We start from the raw sequence: 12622 nt of genomic DNA, 5'->3' as shown, positions 1-12622 counted from the left end.
GATATTAGTTGCTAGAGGGCGCCATTCTTAGGGACCGTAAAAATGAAAAATAATTTCACCGTTCGAGGAGGGCGCCATTCTTAAGGGCCGTAAAAATGAAAATCGAGCCATCTTGAATCGTCTTAAGTTTTTGGCTTCAGTTATCTTGATTTGACTCATTTGAAGGAATTAAATCTATTGGTTTGGTTGCAGAGAGGGAATGTATTTTTTCTGTGTGAAGGCCTAACGCGCCCCTAACGTTAACTGTTGAATTGAATAGTTGAATAACTCCATACCATGGTTGAAAGAAGAACAAACAGTTCCTAAGTTTCCCGCCAAAATAGAGACCGGAGAGGCTTCAGTCTGATCTCTCCGTGGTCTGATGGCTTGACAGATGTTGCAACTAATGTAGGGCCTACTTTTCAGTGGTCAAAAACAGTGTTGGCAGTAAACCTTTTCTACATTTGCCTTAATTCGACGAAAATGGCAAGGCCTAACTGAATTCTTTCTTTGCGTGCTGTTCGCTCCGGATGCATGTCTGCGCCGCCCCGGCGGCCTATTCGAAATGATAGGCCCCAGGCTTGGCCCGGAGATACCTACACTGAAGTGGAAGCTTGACGCATCATTTCTTCTCCTAGCCTACTTACCTTACAACTGATTGAGGGACCGCCATGCTTGCCTCCAAAATGGCTGCTACCTTAACACAGGTAAAATTGTCCTTGTCATGTTGACCTTGCTTGTGTTTGAAAGAAGTTAACTTAATTTCAGTGACTTCCGACTAGGCCCACAAGCCTAGTACAACTTCAGAATTTATGACTCTAACGATGTAATGTGCGTGTTCGGATTGAACTTCCACCTTCGGCACTGATATTTTAAAATGTAGGAATCCTCAGTGCCTAGTTTAGCCACACGTCAAAAGACACATTCCCCAAACATTAAGGGTGTCCATGTCAGTTAATTTGATGGTTTTCATTCCGGCCAACCCTTACTTTTAATTGACTCTGATTAAAGCAAACAAAAACCCTTATTAATTATATAGCTCTCTGTCATGCCATCAACCTTGCCTGGAATTTCCTACTAAGAAAAAAACTGAGAAGAAATGATAATCTGAAAAATTTCTAGGCACAGAACAAGAAATGTTTCCCCCATTCCCTCCCCCCAGAAATGTGGGCTCCGCCCCGCTGTCTGGGGGTACCATTCCCCCTCCCCCCAACCAACTGACCCTCCCTCAAGGTAAAAAAACATAAAACGTGAGAGTTGTAGAATTAAAAAGGGATCAAATCACCCTGTCGTCAAATGTTCTGATCATGTATATTGTGACTGGGTGCAATGTTAGTGACGCTTAAAATTGTTATTCCAAATTTTGGGGGCTATCTAACATGGGCAGATCAGGCATGTACATTTTCTAATCACATTATCTCATTTCCTTGTCATGTTACAAATTAAAAAGGAAACAGACATTGTAAAGTTGAAGGTGGTGGTTGAAGATTGTGCATCAACTGTAGGCATATAAACACCAACTGCGTGTTTCATTTCATTTGAAGCAACTGGATCATGTCAACCCATACAGCATTGGCTGTGAAATTCTAGACCCTTTAAACAATCCCATCCCAGCCTCTAATGCCTGTCATCAGCGCCAATTGCTGGGGGAGATCTTGTCAAAACACATCCAGCTTTTCCATCCTGTTTTCTTTATTGATTTTCATGTATGCTTCCTTGAGGACCATTGATCAGTTGCTAATGCTCAGTCTGCTTGGACCATTAGAGAAGGCATCCCAGGGACTAAACGTTAAAAAGAATTCATCCCAGCAAAGTGATTCCTTGCCGGAAGTCAATTACAAAATCAAACTTAATTGAATCAATCAAACGTACTTCTGATTGTAGGACATTAATCATAAAATTATTTTTAACAAATGTTACTCGGTAAATAGAAATTGCTGCAAGAGTGAATCGTATATTCAGAGAGAATTTTTTTTAAGTTCTTCTGGACATTCCTGTTAATTTAGTAAATACCTCCAATTTTGCCCTGAGTATGCTGCATTATTTTCACCCCCGTCCAGTGTCCACAAAACCTCTTAAATTGCAAGGGGTGTGTATGGCTCAAGCAGTCAGACAAAAAATAATAATAATTCACATTTATAAAGCGCCCAATCCATCAAGCTGCTCCCAGGCGCTGTACATCAAAATATAAATAAATAAATAAATAAATAAAACCTACATGTACCATAATTAAAATCAATACTAAGAAACTAAGAATGCTTGTTAAAAAGGTGCATCTTCAGCCCCGTCTTAAAACTCTCCACATTCCTAGACTCACTAAGATGAACTTCAAGCTGGTTCCAGAGACGGGGACCAGCCACAGAAAACATCCTCTCGCCAGCAGATAGAGAGTGTGTGATCAGTAATGGGGTTTGGATGTTCCAGGATCGCAAGGCACAAAACATTCTGATGAAATGTCTTCAAAGATGAATTATAAAATCTCAAGCAACTTCTTTCCAAGAAGCTTGGCTCCTAGAAGTGACATTACTCAGCATTAATAGCTCAACACGCCAATGTTACAGAAATCACTTGTCATTTTTCTGTAAATTTATTCTTCTCTCAACTAGATTCTTGTCACTAAAACAAATTTTCAAAAGTCAGAAACCAAAGGAAAACCACTAAGAGAATGCCAAGGTGAGCCAGCGTGCCTTCCTGGCTGAGAAAGCCGCAAACTCATCGACTGTTGCCTCTCGACCAATCAGACGATAACACGCTTTTCCTGTTGACACTAAGGGACTATTATCGCACTTCCTGGCAGACAGTCCTGCCCTGGATCTGAAGTCACGCTGCCTCTTTCTCTCGATTGTCTACCTTCGGTTTGTTCAAGCCGGGCTTGCAGATCGTCTTGAGTACCATCCAGAAGTCTTTCTTACAAATTTCATTCTTTTTTCGTTCAATTTCTGCTTTGGTCCTTGTAGTTGATAGTCCGGGGTCATTCATCATGCGTGAGATTGTGCATATCCAGGCTGGGCAGTGCGGGAACCAGATTGGAGCAAAGGTAAGACAAAGAACCGTGTGATGAAATTTACTTACTAAACCTCAACCTCCAATGGCAGCAAGATTGCTGTGTCTAGTGTCCTATGAGTTCAGGAAATATGAACTATGACACTGAACTTGTCCTTTTTACTGAACTTCGACTTCGCAATTTCCAAGCAAGCTCCTTATGTTTAGTGGTGGGATCATAATTGACAATGATCTGGAGGGTATTGATTTTTTGCTTACTCATAGTAAAGTAACAGTCTCGGTCTGTAAATGCATTTGTTAACCTGTCAAAAATGCCTCCTCTATATGAGAAAATGCTCATCTTATGAAAAAAAAACATTTCAATGCACTCAGAATTGTTTAAACTGAGCAACTTTCCTCTTTTCTCCTCATTTGGAAATGCCGTGTCATCATAGTGATCAAATGTTTGATGTGAACGGAGCTTTTTAACCTTACATCGTTGTTGTTGTCATGGTAACAGTTCTGGGAGGTGATCTCTGATGAGCATGGCATTGATCCAACTGGTACCTACGTTGGAGACTCTGAATTACAATTGGAGCGAATTAGTGTCTACTACAATAGAGCTACGGGTAAGACCCTCAAAATTACGTCACCTGTCTGCTCAGATTTTTGGTTTGGTTTGTTTCAACTTGAGTGCCGTATAGATAATCTTAGAACTTTAAACTTATTGAGATGAACAGCCATTTATTCTATTTGTGAAGTAAACAAAATAGTTGACAAACAACTTGACGTGAATGACTGAAATATTTAGACAGCTAGCTGATTGGAAGTAATTATTAAGTTGATCAAAAATTAACTTAACATTTTCAACATGGGTCCCTAATTTTCCTACTCCAAAAGACCTTGAACGTTTGAAAAACCCTGGAAGTAACTTGAAACAAAGTGCCCTGAAAAGGAAGGTAGCTTCTTTTTCGAGATGAAAAATTATATAGCGCCCTCTGTTGGCTGGAAATATTTTATCTACTTATTTTTGCATGTTTTATTTATAATGGTAATGTGGGATTTACTTCTATGCTGCACTGTGTTTGGCCGCATCCAGACAGAAGGAAATCAATTCCTATGGGGATGTGTGGATATTATTGATCAGTACCACACTGTAAATGTTTGTTTAAACCGTTGCTCAGTGTACATACACACTACCTCTATGCAGGGAGTAATCAACGGACTAAATCCAGTGCAAAAGCCTTCCAATATTGTTCATTTTACTGGACATGGATTTTTTTCCCATCAAAGCTTAGCTGTATATCCTCAATTTGTAGGAAAACAAGGAAGACATAAGATGTAAATGCCGTCGTGTACAATTGTGTGTTAAAATTGTATTCTCAAGTATATTCCCACCAGCTGTTGTTGAGCTTTTAGCTAAACACAGGCATCATACAATGCTGACAAAGGCTCCCGGTTTTGCCATTGTTCATTCTAGTAGGGACCAAGGACATTTGGGGCATTCACTGCTGTTTTCACATGGCCTGCTTTTATACCTTTTTTTTTTCATCTCCACCTTTCCCTCTATTTTGTGACAAGACCATTGTTCCTTGCGCCCACGTACTGGTTCCCAGAAGCACTTTAAGCCCCCTTACAGAAAACGAGGACTACATTTCCATACTTGCCTCGAGAAATACTTTAAGCAATCCTTCTTTTTTTTTCTGGAAAAAAAAATCATCTCTGAACAGGACCTCCTGTTGATGAATATTTGTAACTTGTAAATTAAAATTACCAACAGCTTGTTGCTTCTGGACCCCTTATTACAACCTTGGAATAGTATTTGATAAATTTATCTTGAAACCTCAAATTTTAAATATCCTTCAGAAGAAGAAAATAATTCCAGACCACAACCTTTTGAATCAGACTATCTTGCATATATGCAATTGTCATCAACTTTTCAACCTGTAACACAGTCCATCTTTCAACCTGTAACACGGTCCATCTTTCAACCTGTAACACAGTCCGTCTTTCAACCTGTAACACACTCTAATGCATGTACATGAACATGTACTTCAGGCATGAAATTATAAATGGGGCCCTGCAAAGACTTCAGTTGCTTGTATCTGAAATACAAGCCAGGCTGTGGTCCGTTACCACTCAGACATATCCAGGTCAATCATGTGAGCAATCATCTATTCTCTCCAGACTTGGTCAGCATGTGTGACTCATCCTACCAATGGGGTCAACCTGCACAGTTCTGAAATGCCTCGTTGATGTATGTAGGGAGGGTGAGGGCGCTACAGATCAACTTATGTAAAGATATACATAGATGGATAGATCGGTGTAATTGTCACCGATTGTGGAGCCAAACTGTCCAGACATACTGGGCAAAAATCAAGTATTGCTTCCACAAAACAAATCAAATACTTGATTAAAAGCTGTGGATCACTGTGGACTACTTCACTAAGATAAGCATGGATCTGCGCTTTTGTGATGGCTGGATTATCAAAATAGCACAGATCCGTGCATGCTAAGAATTTGGAAAGATTCTTCTAAGTTGTCACTTGATAAACACTATAAATGTGATCTTTATACACTGTGAAGGTTTGTTGATAGACAGTGCTTAGAATCTTTCCATCTCAATTCACCCTTTTGAATGAAAGAGAACAAACTTTACCGTGCTTACCATCCTGTACTTCTAATGTACGTGATTGGTGATTTGATGTAGTTTCAAAAAGATAAAGTGTAATCGTTATGAGCCTTAAAACCATTTTACTTGTAACTTCAGTTGATATTTCTGCCAACTTCAGTACACAACTCTGGTAGCTATCATTCATGAAATCAGACTTCCAAACCATTTTGGATTAACATAATGAGGTTTATTTTATGAGTCATACGTGCAGGTTTTCCTTGGCTCTCTGAAAGGGAAAGATTTTCAATGGGGATGGTTAGCTCAAAGGTCACCGTTGTAGGCTTTTGTAGCTGTGTTTATTTCTGAAATGTGTAACATGTATGTGCCGACATTGTAAAGGCTTGTTTGTAATATTTCGATGTTGTGCCTTAATCTGCTGGATGTTATAGTCTTATAGAATGTAGCTGCTATGTTGTTTATTGTTTTTTGGCGGGTTGTTCTCTTTTGTCAGCAATAATGACATTGAGTTTTCTCTTCAAAATGTCTTTCTAAGTGACGTCATGATTGACACCATTCTCAACTACATGTACAGTTGACAAGGAGACACAGTCTTGTCCAGCTGCTTCTGCCACTTAACCATTTCACCCACTTCATCCACTCTACATATACACCAGTCGCTTTTATCACTGTCACATCTGCTGTTCTACAGCCCATGGCCCATACTTGACATTGCTTCCTGCATTGTCACATACACCTGTTTTAGACATTTAAACTGTCTGGATAGACGTGATATAAAATTACAATGGGATTTGGCATCCACATAAAGGGAAGGCCCAAGTACGCATTTAGACACGGATCTGCTTCTATGATGCAGAAATCATTTTGGCAGTCTGGGTAATACACGTATGTAAGGTTTAAGGGGCCATTGTTAATTTTCCTGGGTTATATTTTGTAGTCTTTTGTAGACTGTCTGCATGTTGAAATGTCATGGGTGATTGCTTGATAGAGCAGACAGAACCTTTGAAGGGTAAATCCCGTGAGCTCACTTGGCTATTGTTATGATAAAACTGTTATACAGAGTGGTGAATAACAGTTGTCCTCAACATGTACACAGCATTATGCCAAGTGTCATGGTTTAGTTCCAGCACATGTAGGCCTACACGGAATAAAGACTGCGGAAATACAGTATTTCATCTGATTCGGAACATTCTGTTCTGTAGTAGATGATTTTTGCTGGGATGAGTAGAGTAAATAAATTGATTCTAATTAATACTCTCTCGTGATTTGTTGTAAATTTTTGAAGAACTGACTTCCATCTCTCATGTATCCAAATGTTGTTAAAGTATCTACCCCCCCCCAAAAAAAATCTATACATGATTCACAATGTGTGCTGAATGATATGTCTTTCTCCTATTTAAGGACAGCAATGGTTTTAATTACAGTCTCTGTGTTAGCTGCACTTTTGGGAGGAGAATGATGGCACTGTGACCTTTGTTCTTTAGTCAGCTCACCCATGGCCGTGAAACTGGTCATAAAATTCAAATTGAAGCATGTGTAACTGCAGGTACAAAAGGTCCCTGTCAGCTTAATCGCTGTTGAGTTGTACATGCAAAGAATGTACAGTTTAACGGATGGTGATTGATGTAGTCTGAGATTTGCAGACAAGTGCAAATTAGCAGGTGTATATATGGCTTTGTGGAACCTTTTTTTTTCCAGAAAATGCCAGTGTCAATGTAGCAAAACAAAGGAGTTGTAGAAGAATAAAGCATGCATTTTTGATGTGTCTATATTTTAATGTCAGTGAGCAGCTATCCACAAGCTACTTGGACATGACTTTTAAGAGCAGCTTATAAATTTGTAGGAGGGATTGCCCTCAGCCATTGACTGAGAAAATCTGTTTTGTTTGCTGTTGTGCACTTTTCTACTAGTTGGAATGTATTAATGTAACTTTGGTGGCAAATTAAATTAAATGCAGGAATTAAAAACAACTCAAGCACGAATGTTTAATTACTGATGCTCTGCTTGCTGGTTAGATTCTTGTCATGACAAATGCCAGACAGGTTAGAATCGGTATCTTCATCGGATAATAAAGTGACTTAATATAGGCATTGGCTATGGTGTTGAGAGACTGAGAAACGTGTTTGTGAAGGCCAGTGTCCCAGGTATGAGTCATCGTCCCATCGTCGTGAGACGATGTGCCACATCACTGGGATGGGGGGGGATGCGGGAACACTGCGCTGCATCACTGATGAGGCTTGATAAGGATGCAGTCTTGGTTGCTATGGAGGGATTTCCTTGTTGCCATGTGGTCAGGTAGCTGAAGGCATAAATGCTGTAAGGTGTGGCCTTTGCAACCCAAGCAGGAAGGGGGAAATAGCAGAGAATTTGGAAGGTGGAAAGAGCCGCATGATTGATGAAGCATGATTAAGCTGTCGTCGGGATGAGGTCCATCTGTTACTCTGCTTATGTGCGGTGATGTCTGGGAGAACGGCTGCAGCCATGTTGTTGTCATTATGTGAATCATCCTGTGTTCTAATGGGGTCAGGATCTCTTAGTGCAAGGGCTTTGTCAAAGTTGCATATAAATTAGGGACAACCGATGCAAGGGTGTTGGTGAAAGTATCATATGATGTTAAAAAAAGGAATTTTATTTTATAGATAACGGGGGTAGAAAAGAAGAACACACAGTCTTTACTGTCGCGGCCCATAAATATTATATAGACTTTTAGAAATGTGGGTAAAGTCTCCTGTGCTGTGTGAGTTGGGTTCCTATAATGTAAAAATTTCAGATGGAGGATATGGGGGTGGAAATAATAGGCAAGGGGGGCAGATAAATTTGAAAACACACCAAGCATGACCAACCTGATACTTAAAAGACCATTTAGGTTTGTTTAGGGCTTCTGGTGTTGTCCTTAGGGACGGAATAATTTAATTTTTACACTATTTAACAAATGTATATGGTCATCAGAATAGGGAATGTTGCACTTAAGCCTGGTTTGAGTTTTCATTGAAATTTTCTGGAATGCCACACAAGTCTGAAATCATTAGATGTGAATATGTTATGAGCCCATGCTGATGTGATTACCACTTCAATTGAATAGGCTCTGTATTGTGCATAGTCAATTTTGAATCCCAGCAGGTGTAGTAGAGATCTCTTTCCATCTTCTCAAGAAAATCGAGGGTTGAATCAGACCAGACTATAGGTCAATGTGACCCATTTTAAATACCCTTGATGTATTCCTAGCACCTGTCCATGTCATCCCATTCATGGAGCATTTAAAAAAAATCCCTGATGAAAGAACTTTTTTCACTCTCCCGAAGCCTGATATTGATTCAAATCCTGTTTACATGCCTAGCCTAAGTATTGTATTTTTGGTGTTTTGTGTTTTTTTGTTTTCAACTTTAGGTGGCAAATATGTACCCCGAGCCGTACTGGTCGACCTGGAGCCAGGCACCATGGACTCTGTCCGCTCTGGTCCATTTGGTCAGATCTTTAGACCCGACAACTTTGTCTTCGGACAGAGTGGAGCTGGAAACAACTGGGCCAAGGGTCATTACACCGAGGGGGCGGAGCTTGTAGACACTGTACTGGATGTTGTGCGGAAGGAAGCAGAGAGCTGTGATTGCCTGCAGGTACGAAATACCACTGAGAAAATTCTTCTTTCAAACTTTCAAACAGATTGAAACGAAATACGAAAGTTATTTGTTAATGTTTTATGAAGGCAAGCTGTAAAATTTCCTTAAGGACTCAAATTTCAGCTCAGCAAATCTTTGAGATTATTTCTCACTTCAAGCCTTTGAACTGGGCAAATTTAATACCACCTGAGTGAATGGCATCTTGCCAAATATAAAGCCCTATTGTTCTTTTCAATGGTATTGCTCATTGATTAATGCACATGGACCATTAGGATGCTATAGTTGCTGGCAGTCTACCAATGCTTGTCCTGGATTTAATTGATTTTGGAGTAATTGTTGCCTTGAAAGGGCATTGTTATTGTTTTTCTGGGCCACCAATATTGATTTTGGTGTCCGAAAGAAAACAAAATTTGTAAACATTACATACAGTAATGTGATAAATTATTGTGGAGCATTATGTTTTAAATTTGTTAATGCCTCTTATTTGGTGGCATTACCAAGAGATAGTCTTAGGGTTTTTGTATTCATTCAGTTAAGGAAGTGAGTGTACAGTCATCGTTATTTACGCTGAATGTCAAATATGTACAACTGGTCATGATGTGATGGTGAATAACCACTGCATCTGCAACATGTCTGCTTAATCATAAGATGCGGTACTCTCCCTCAGGAGAGAGCATTGTTGAAATTCCTCTGCAGAAGCATTCCAACCCTCCCCATCAACTTTCAGATTACTTCAATGTCAGGAGAGATAATGCTCCCTCGTTGTTACTGAACTCAACTCCACTGATATTTCTTTTGATCTATGACAATTTGTGTTTTTGCTTCACTTTGCTTGTATGGGCATAAAACACCGTCAGTCCTTAATTGTCACATTTTGTCCAGGAACATTTTAATCAGTTTAATTTTGTGCATTTAAGTTTTGTTTCCTAATGTCAAGGAAATCGTTTATCAGACAAACCCAAAGCCTTTCTGGCCTAAGAATTTTACTTAAAGATGAGAATAAGATAAAAGTTAGCTGGGAACCCCTTGTGGGCAACACTAGTCCGTCCTTTCCAATAGAAAAAATTATTGTTTTTTTTGGTCAAATTTTATGTAGGGTTTCCAACTGACGCATTCCCTTGGCGGTGGCACTGGCTCAGGCATGGGAACACTTCTCATCAGCAAGATCCGTGAGGAGTACCCAGACCGCATCATGAATACCTTCAGTGTTGTCCCTTCCCCCAAGGTGTCAGACACCGTGGTGGAGCCATACAATGCGACACTGTCTGTCCACCAGCTTGTAGAAAATACAGACGAGACCTACTGCATTGACAATGAAGCTCTTTATGACATCTGTTTCCGCACCCTGAAGTTGACCACCCCAACCTACGGCGATCTCAACCACCTTGTGTCCGCTACCATGAGTGGCGTTACCACCTGCCTGAGGTTCCCTGGTCAACTCAATGCCGACCTTCGCAAGTTGGCTGTCAACATGGTGCCTTTCCCTCGTCTCCACTTTTTCATGCCTGGTTTTGCTCCCCTGACCAGCAGAGGCAGCCAGCAGTACCGTGCATTAACTGTTTCCGAGCTGACCCAGCAGATGTTCGATGCCAAGAACATGATGGCTGCATGTGACCCTCGTCATGGCCGCTACCTGACTGTGGCTGCCGTCTTCCGGGGTATCATGTCCATGAAGGATGTCGATGAGCAGATGCTGAATGTGCAGAACAAGAACAGCAGCTACTTCGTAGAATGGATCCCGAACAACGTCAAGACTGCTGTGTGTGACATCCCACCACGAGGCCTCAAGATGTCTGCCACCTTCATCGGCAACAGCACAGCCATCCAGGAGCTGTTCAAGCGCATCTCTGAGCAGTTCACCGCTATGTTCAGGCGCAAGGCTTTCCTGCATTGGTACACCGGCGAGGGTATGGATGAGATGGAGTTCACTGAGGCTGAGAGCAACATGAACGACTTGGTGTCTGAGTACCAGCAGTATCAAGAAGCAACAGCTGATGATGACGGCGATTATGACGAAGAGGAAGAAGAGGAGGATGAACATGAAGATTTGGCTTGATGACTTCCAGTGCGTCACATCTCCTCCCTGACATGAAGATTTGGCTTGATGACTTCCAGTGCATCACTTCTCCTCCCTGACATGAAGATTTGGCTTGATGACTTCCAGTGCGTCACATCTCCTCCCTGACATGAAGATTTGGCTTGATGACTTCCAGTGCGTCACTTCTCCTCCCTGACATGAAGATTTGGCTTGATGATTTCCAGTGCGTCACTTCTCCTCCCTGACATGAAGATTTGGCTTGATGACTTCCAGTGCGTCACTTCTCCTCCCTGACATGAAGATTTGGCTTGATGACTTCCAGTGCATCACTTCTCCTCCCTGACATGAAGATTTGGCTTGATGACTTCCAGTGCGTCACTTCTCCTCCCTGACATGAAGATTTGGCTTGATGACTTCCAGTGCATCACATCTCCTCCCTGACATGAAGATTTGGCTTGATGACTTCCAGTGCATCACTTCTCCTCCCTGACATATCTACAAGAAATCTGCATCATCTCGATTAAGGATGCAGCATCATTTGAGTCCATGGAAAATCTCAAAACAGCTGTTTTTCCCGCATCGTTTTGCCTCAATTTTAATATTGAGGAAGCAATACTGTACAATTGAGCTACTCCTTACTGAAAGTTGAAGCAAGCGATGATCGATGTGTAAGCTGGGGACTCAATTATACAACGGTTAATTAACTAATCTCTGTTACTTATTGCATGCAAAATAAAGTTTTCAAGGTGATGTGTTAGCTTTTGAAAGGGTGGTCAAAAGTGTCAAATTTTCTAAAATGAAATGATACTGGCCCATTCTTAACAGACTTGATAGTTAAAATCCCAACAAATGTTGTGTTAAAAGTGCTATTTATTGAACAGTGAATTCTTGCAGTAGACAATCGTGCAATATCTAAACTGTCGCTGGTTATATCTTTAATCACAAACAGAAATGTTTTCGATAGTTTTAATGTCCACAAACAACTCTCACACAGTTTTGATGACATTATGTTTGAGCTAAAACTATTTCCAGTGTGACTGAATCTTTGACTCTGTAACAGCTTGGTAGCTTCGTGCAGTAACTGCTTTCCTGTTTTATTTGAAGCTCAACGCCATAAATCAAGCAATTAATAAACGAATTTCCAACTTCAAATAGATAAAGAGACGTCTTCCAGGTTGATTTCCTCTCCATTGCATATATTTAGTCTTCAAGTGATGAACTGAAATAAAACATAGGTTTGGTTTTTGCAGCATCTTCCATACAACTCGAGGGTGCATAAAAGCATGGAATCCTGGTGTTTGCTAACTTGCATCCAGCTTTTAAGAACCGGGGATTGTTCTGCGGATACAGCAGTCGACCGGGTTTTTCTGGCCC

The 12622-nt window shown here is 40.7% G+C and overlaps 1 protein-coding gene across 5 annotated transcripts; it reads left to right on the top strand.

Moving 5' to 3' along the window:
* Positions 1–107: 107 nt before the first annotated feature.
* On the top strand, positions 108–12408 carry LOC110974849 (tubulin beta-4B chain-like). Of its 5 annotated transcripts, XM_022226757.2 has the most exons (5): positions 108–686; positions 2937–3016; positions 3482–3590; positions 8981–9207; positions 10307–12408. In XM_022226757.2, exons 2-5 carry the CDS (start codon positions 2960–2962, stop codon positions 11264–11266), a joined length of 1353 nt encoding a protein of 450 aa, XP_022082449.2. In that variant the 5' UTR covers positions 108–686; positions 2937–2959; the 3' UTR covers positions 11267–12408. The 5 variants fall into 5 exon arrangements, with proteins under 5 accessions (XP_022082449.2, XP_086994064.1, XP_086994065.1 ...); XM_087137938.1 differs by lacking the exon at positions 108–686 and having other exon boundaries at positions 2818–3016; XM_087137939.1 differs by lacking the exons at positions 108–686; positions 2937–3016; positions 3482–3590 and adding an exon at positions 7776–7888.
* Positions 12409–12622: the final 214 nt, after the last annotated feature.

Source organism: Acanthaster planci, linkage group LG06, assembly GCF_054643075.1.
Source record: "Acanthaster planci isolate LZ-2023a linkage group LG06, COTS_SCS, whole genome shotgun sequence".
Classification (NCBI taxonomy): domain Eukaryota; kingdom Metazoa; phylum Echinodermata; class Asteroidea; order Valvatida; family Acanthasteridae; genus Acanthaster; species Acanthaster planci.
Note: the sequence above shows the minus strand (reverse complement) of the source record. Positions and strands in the feature narration are given on the sequence as shown.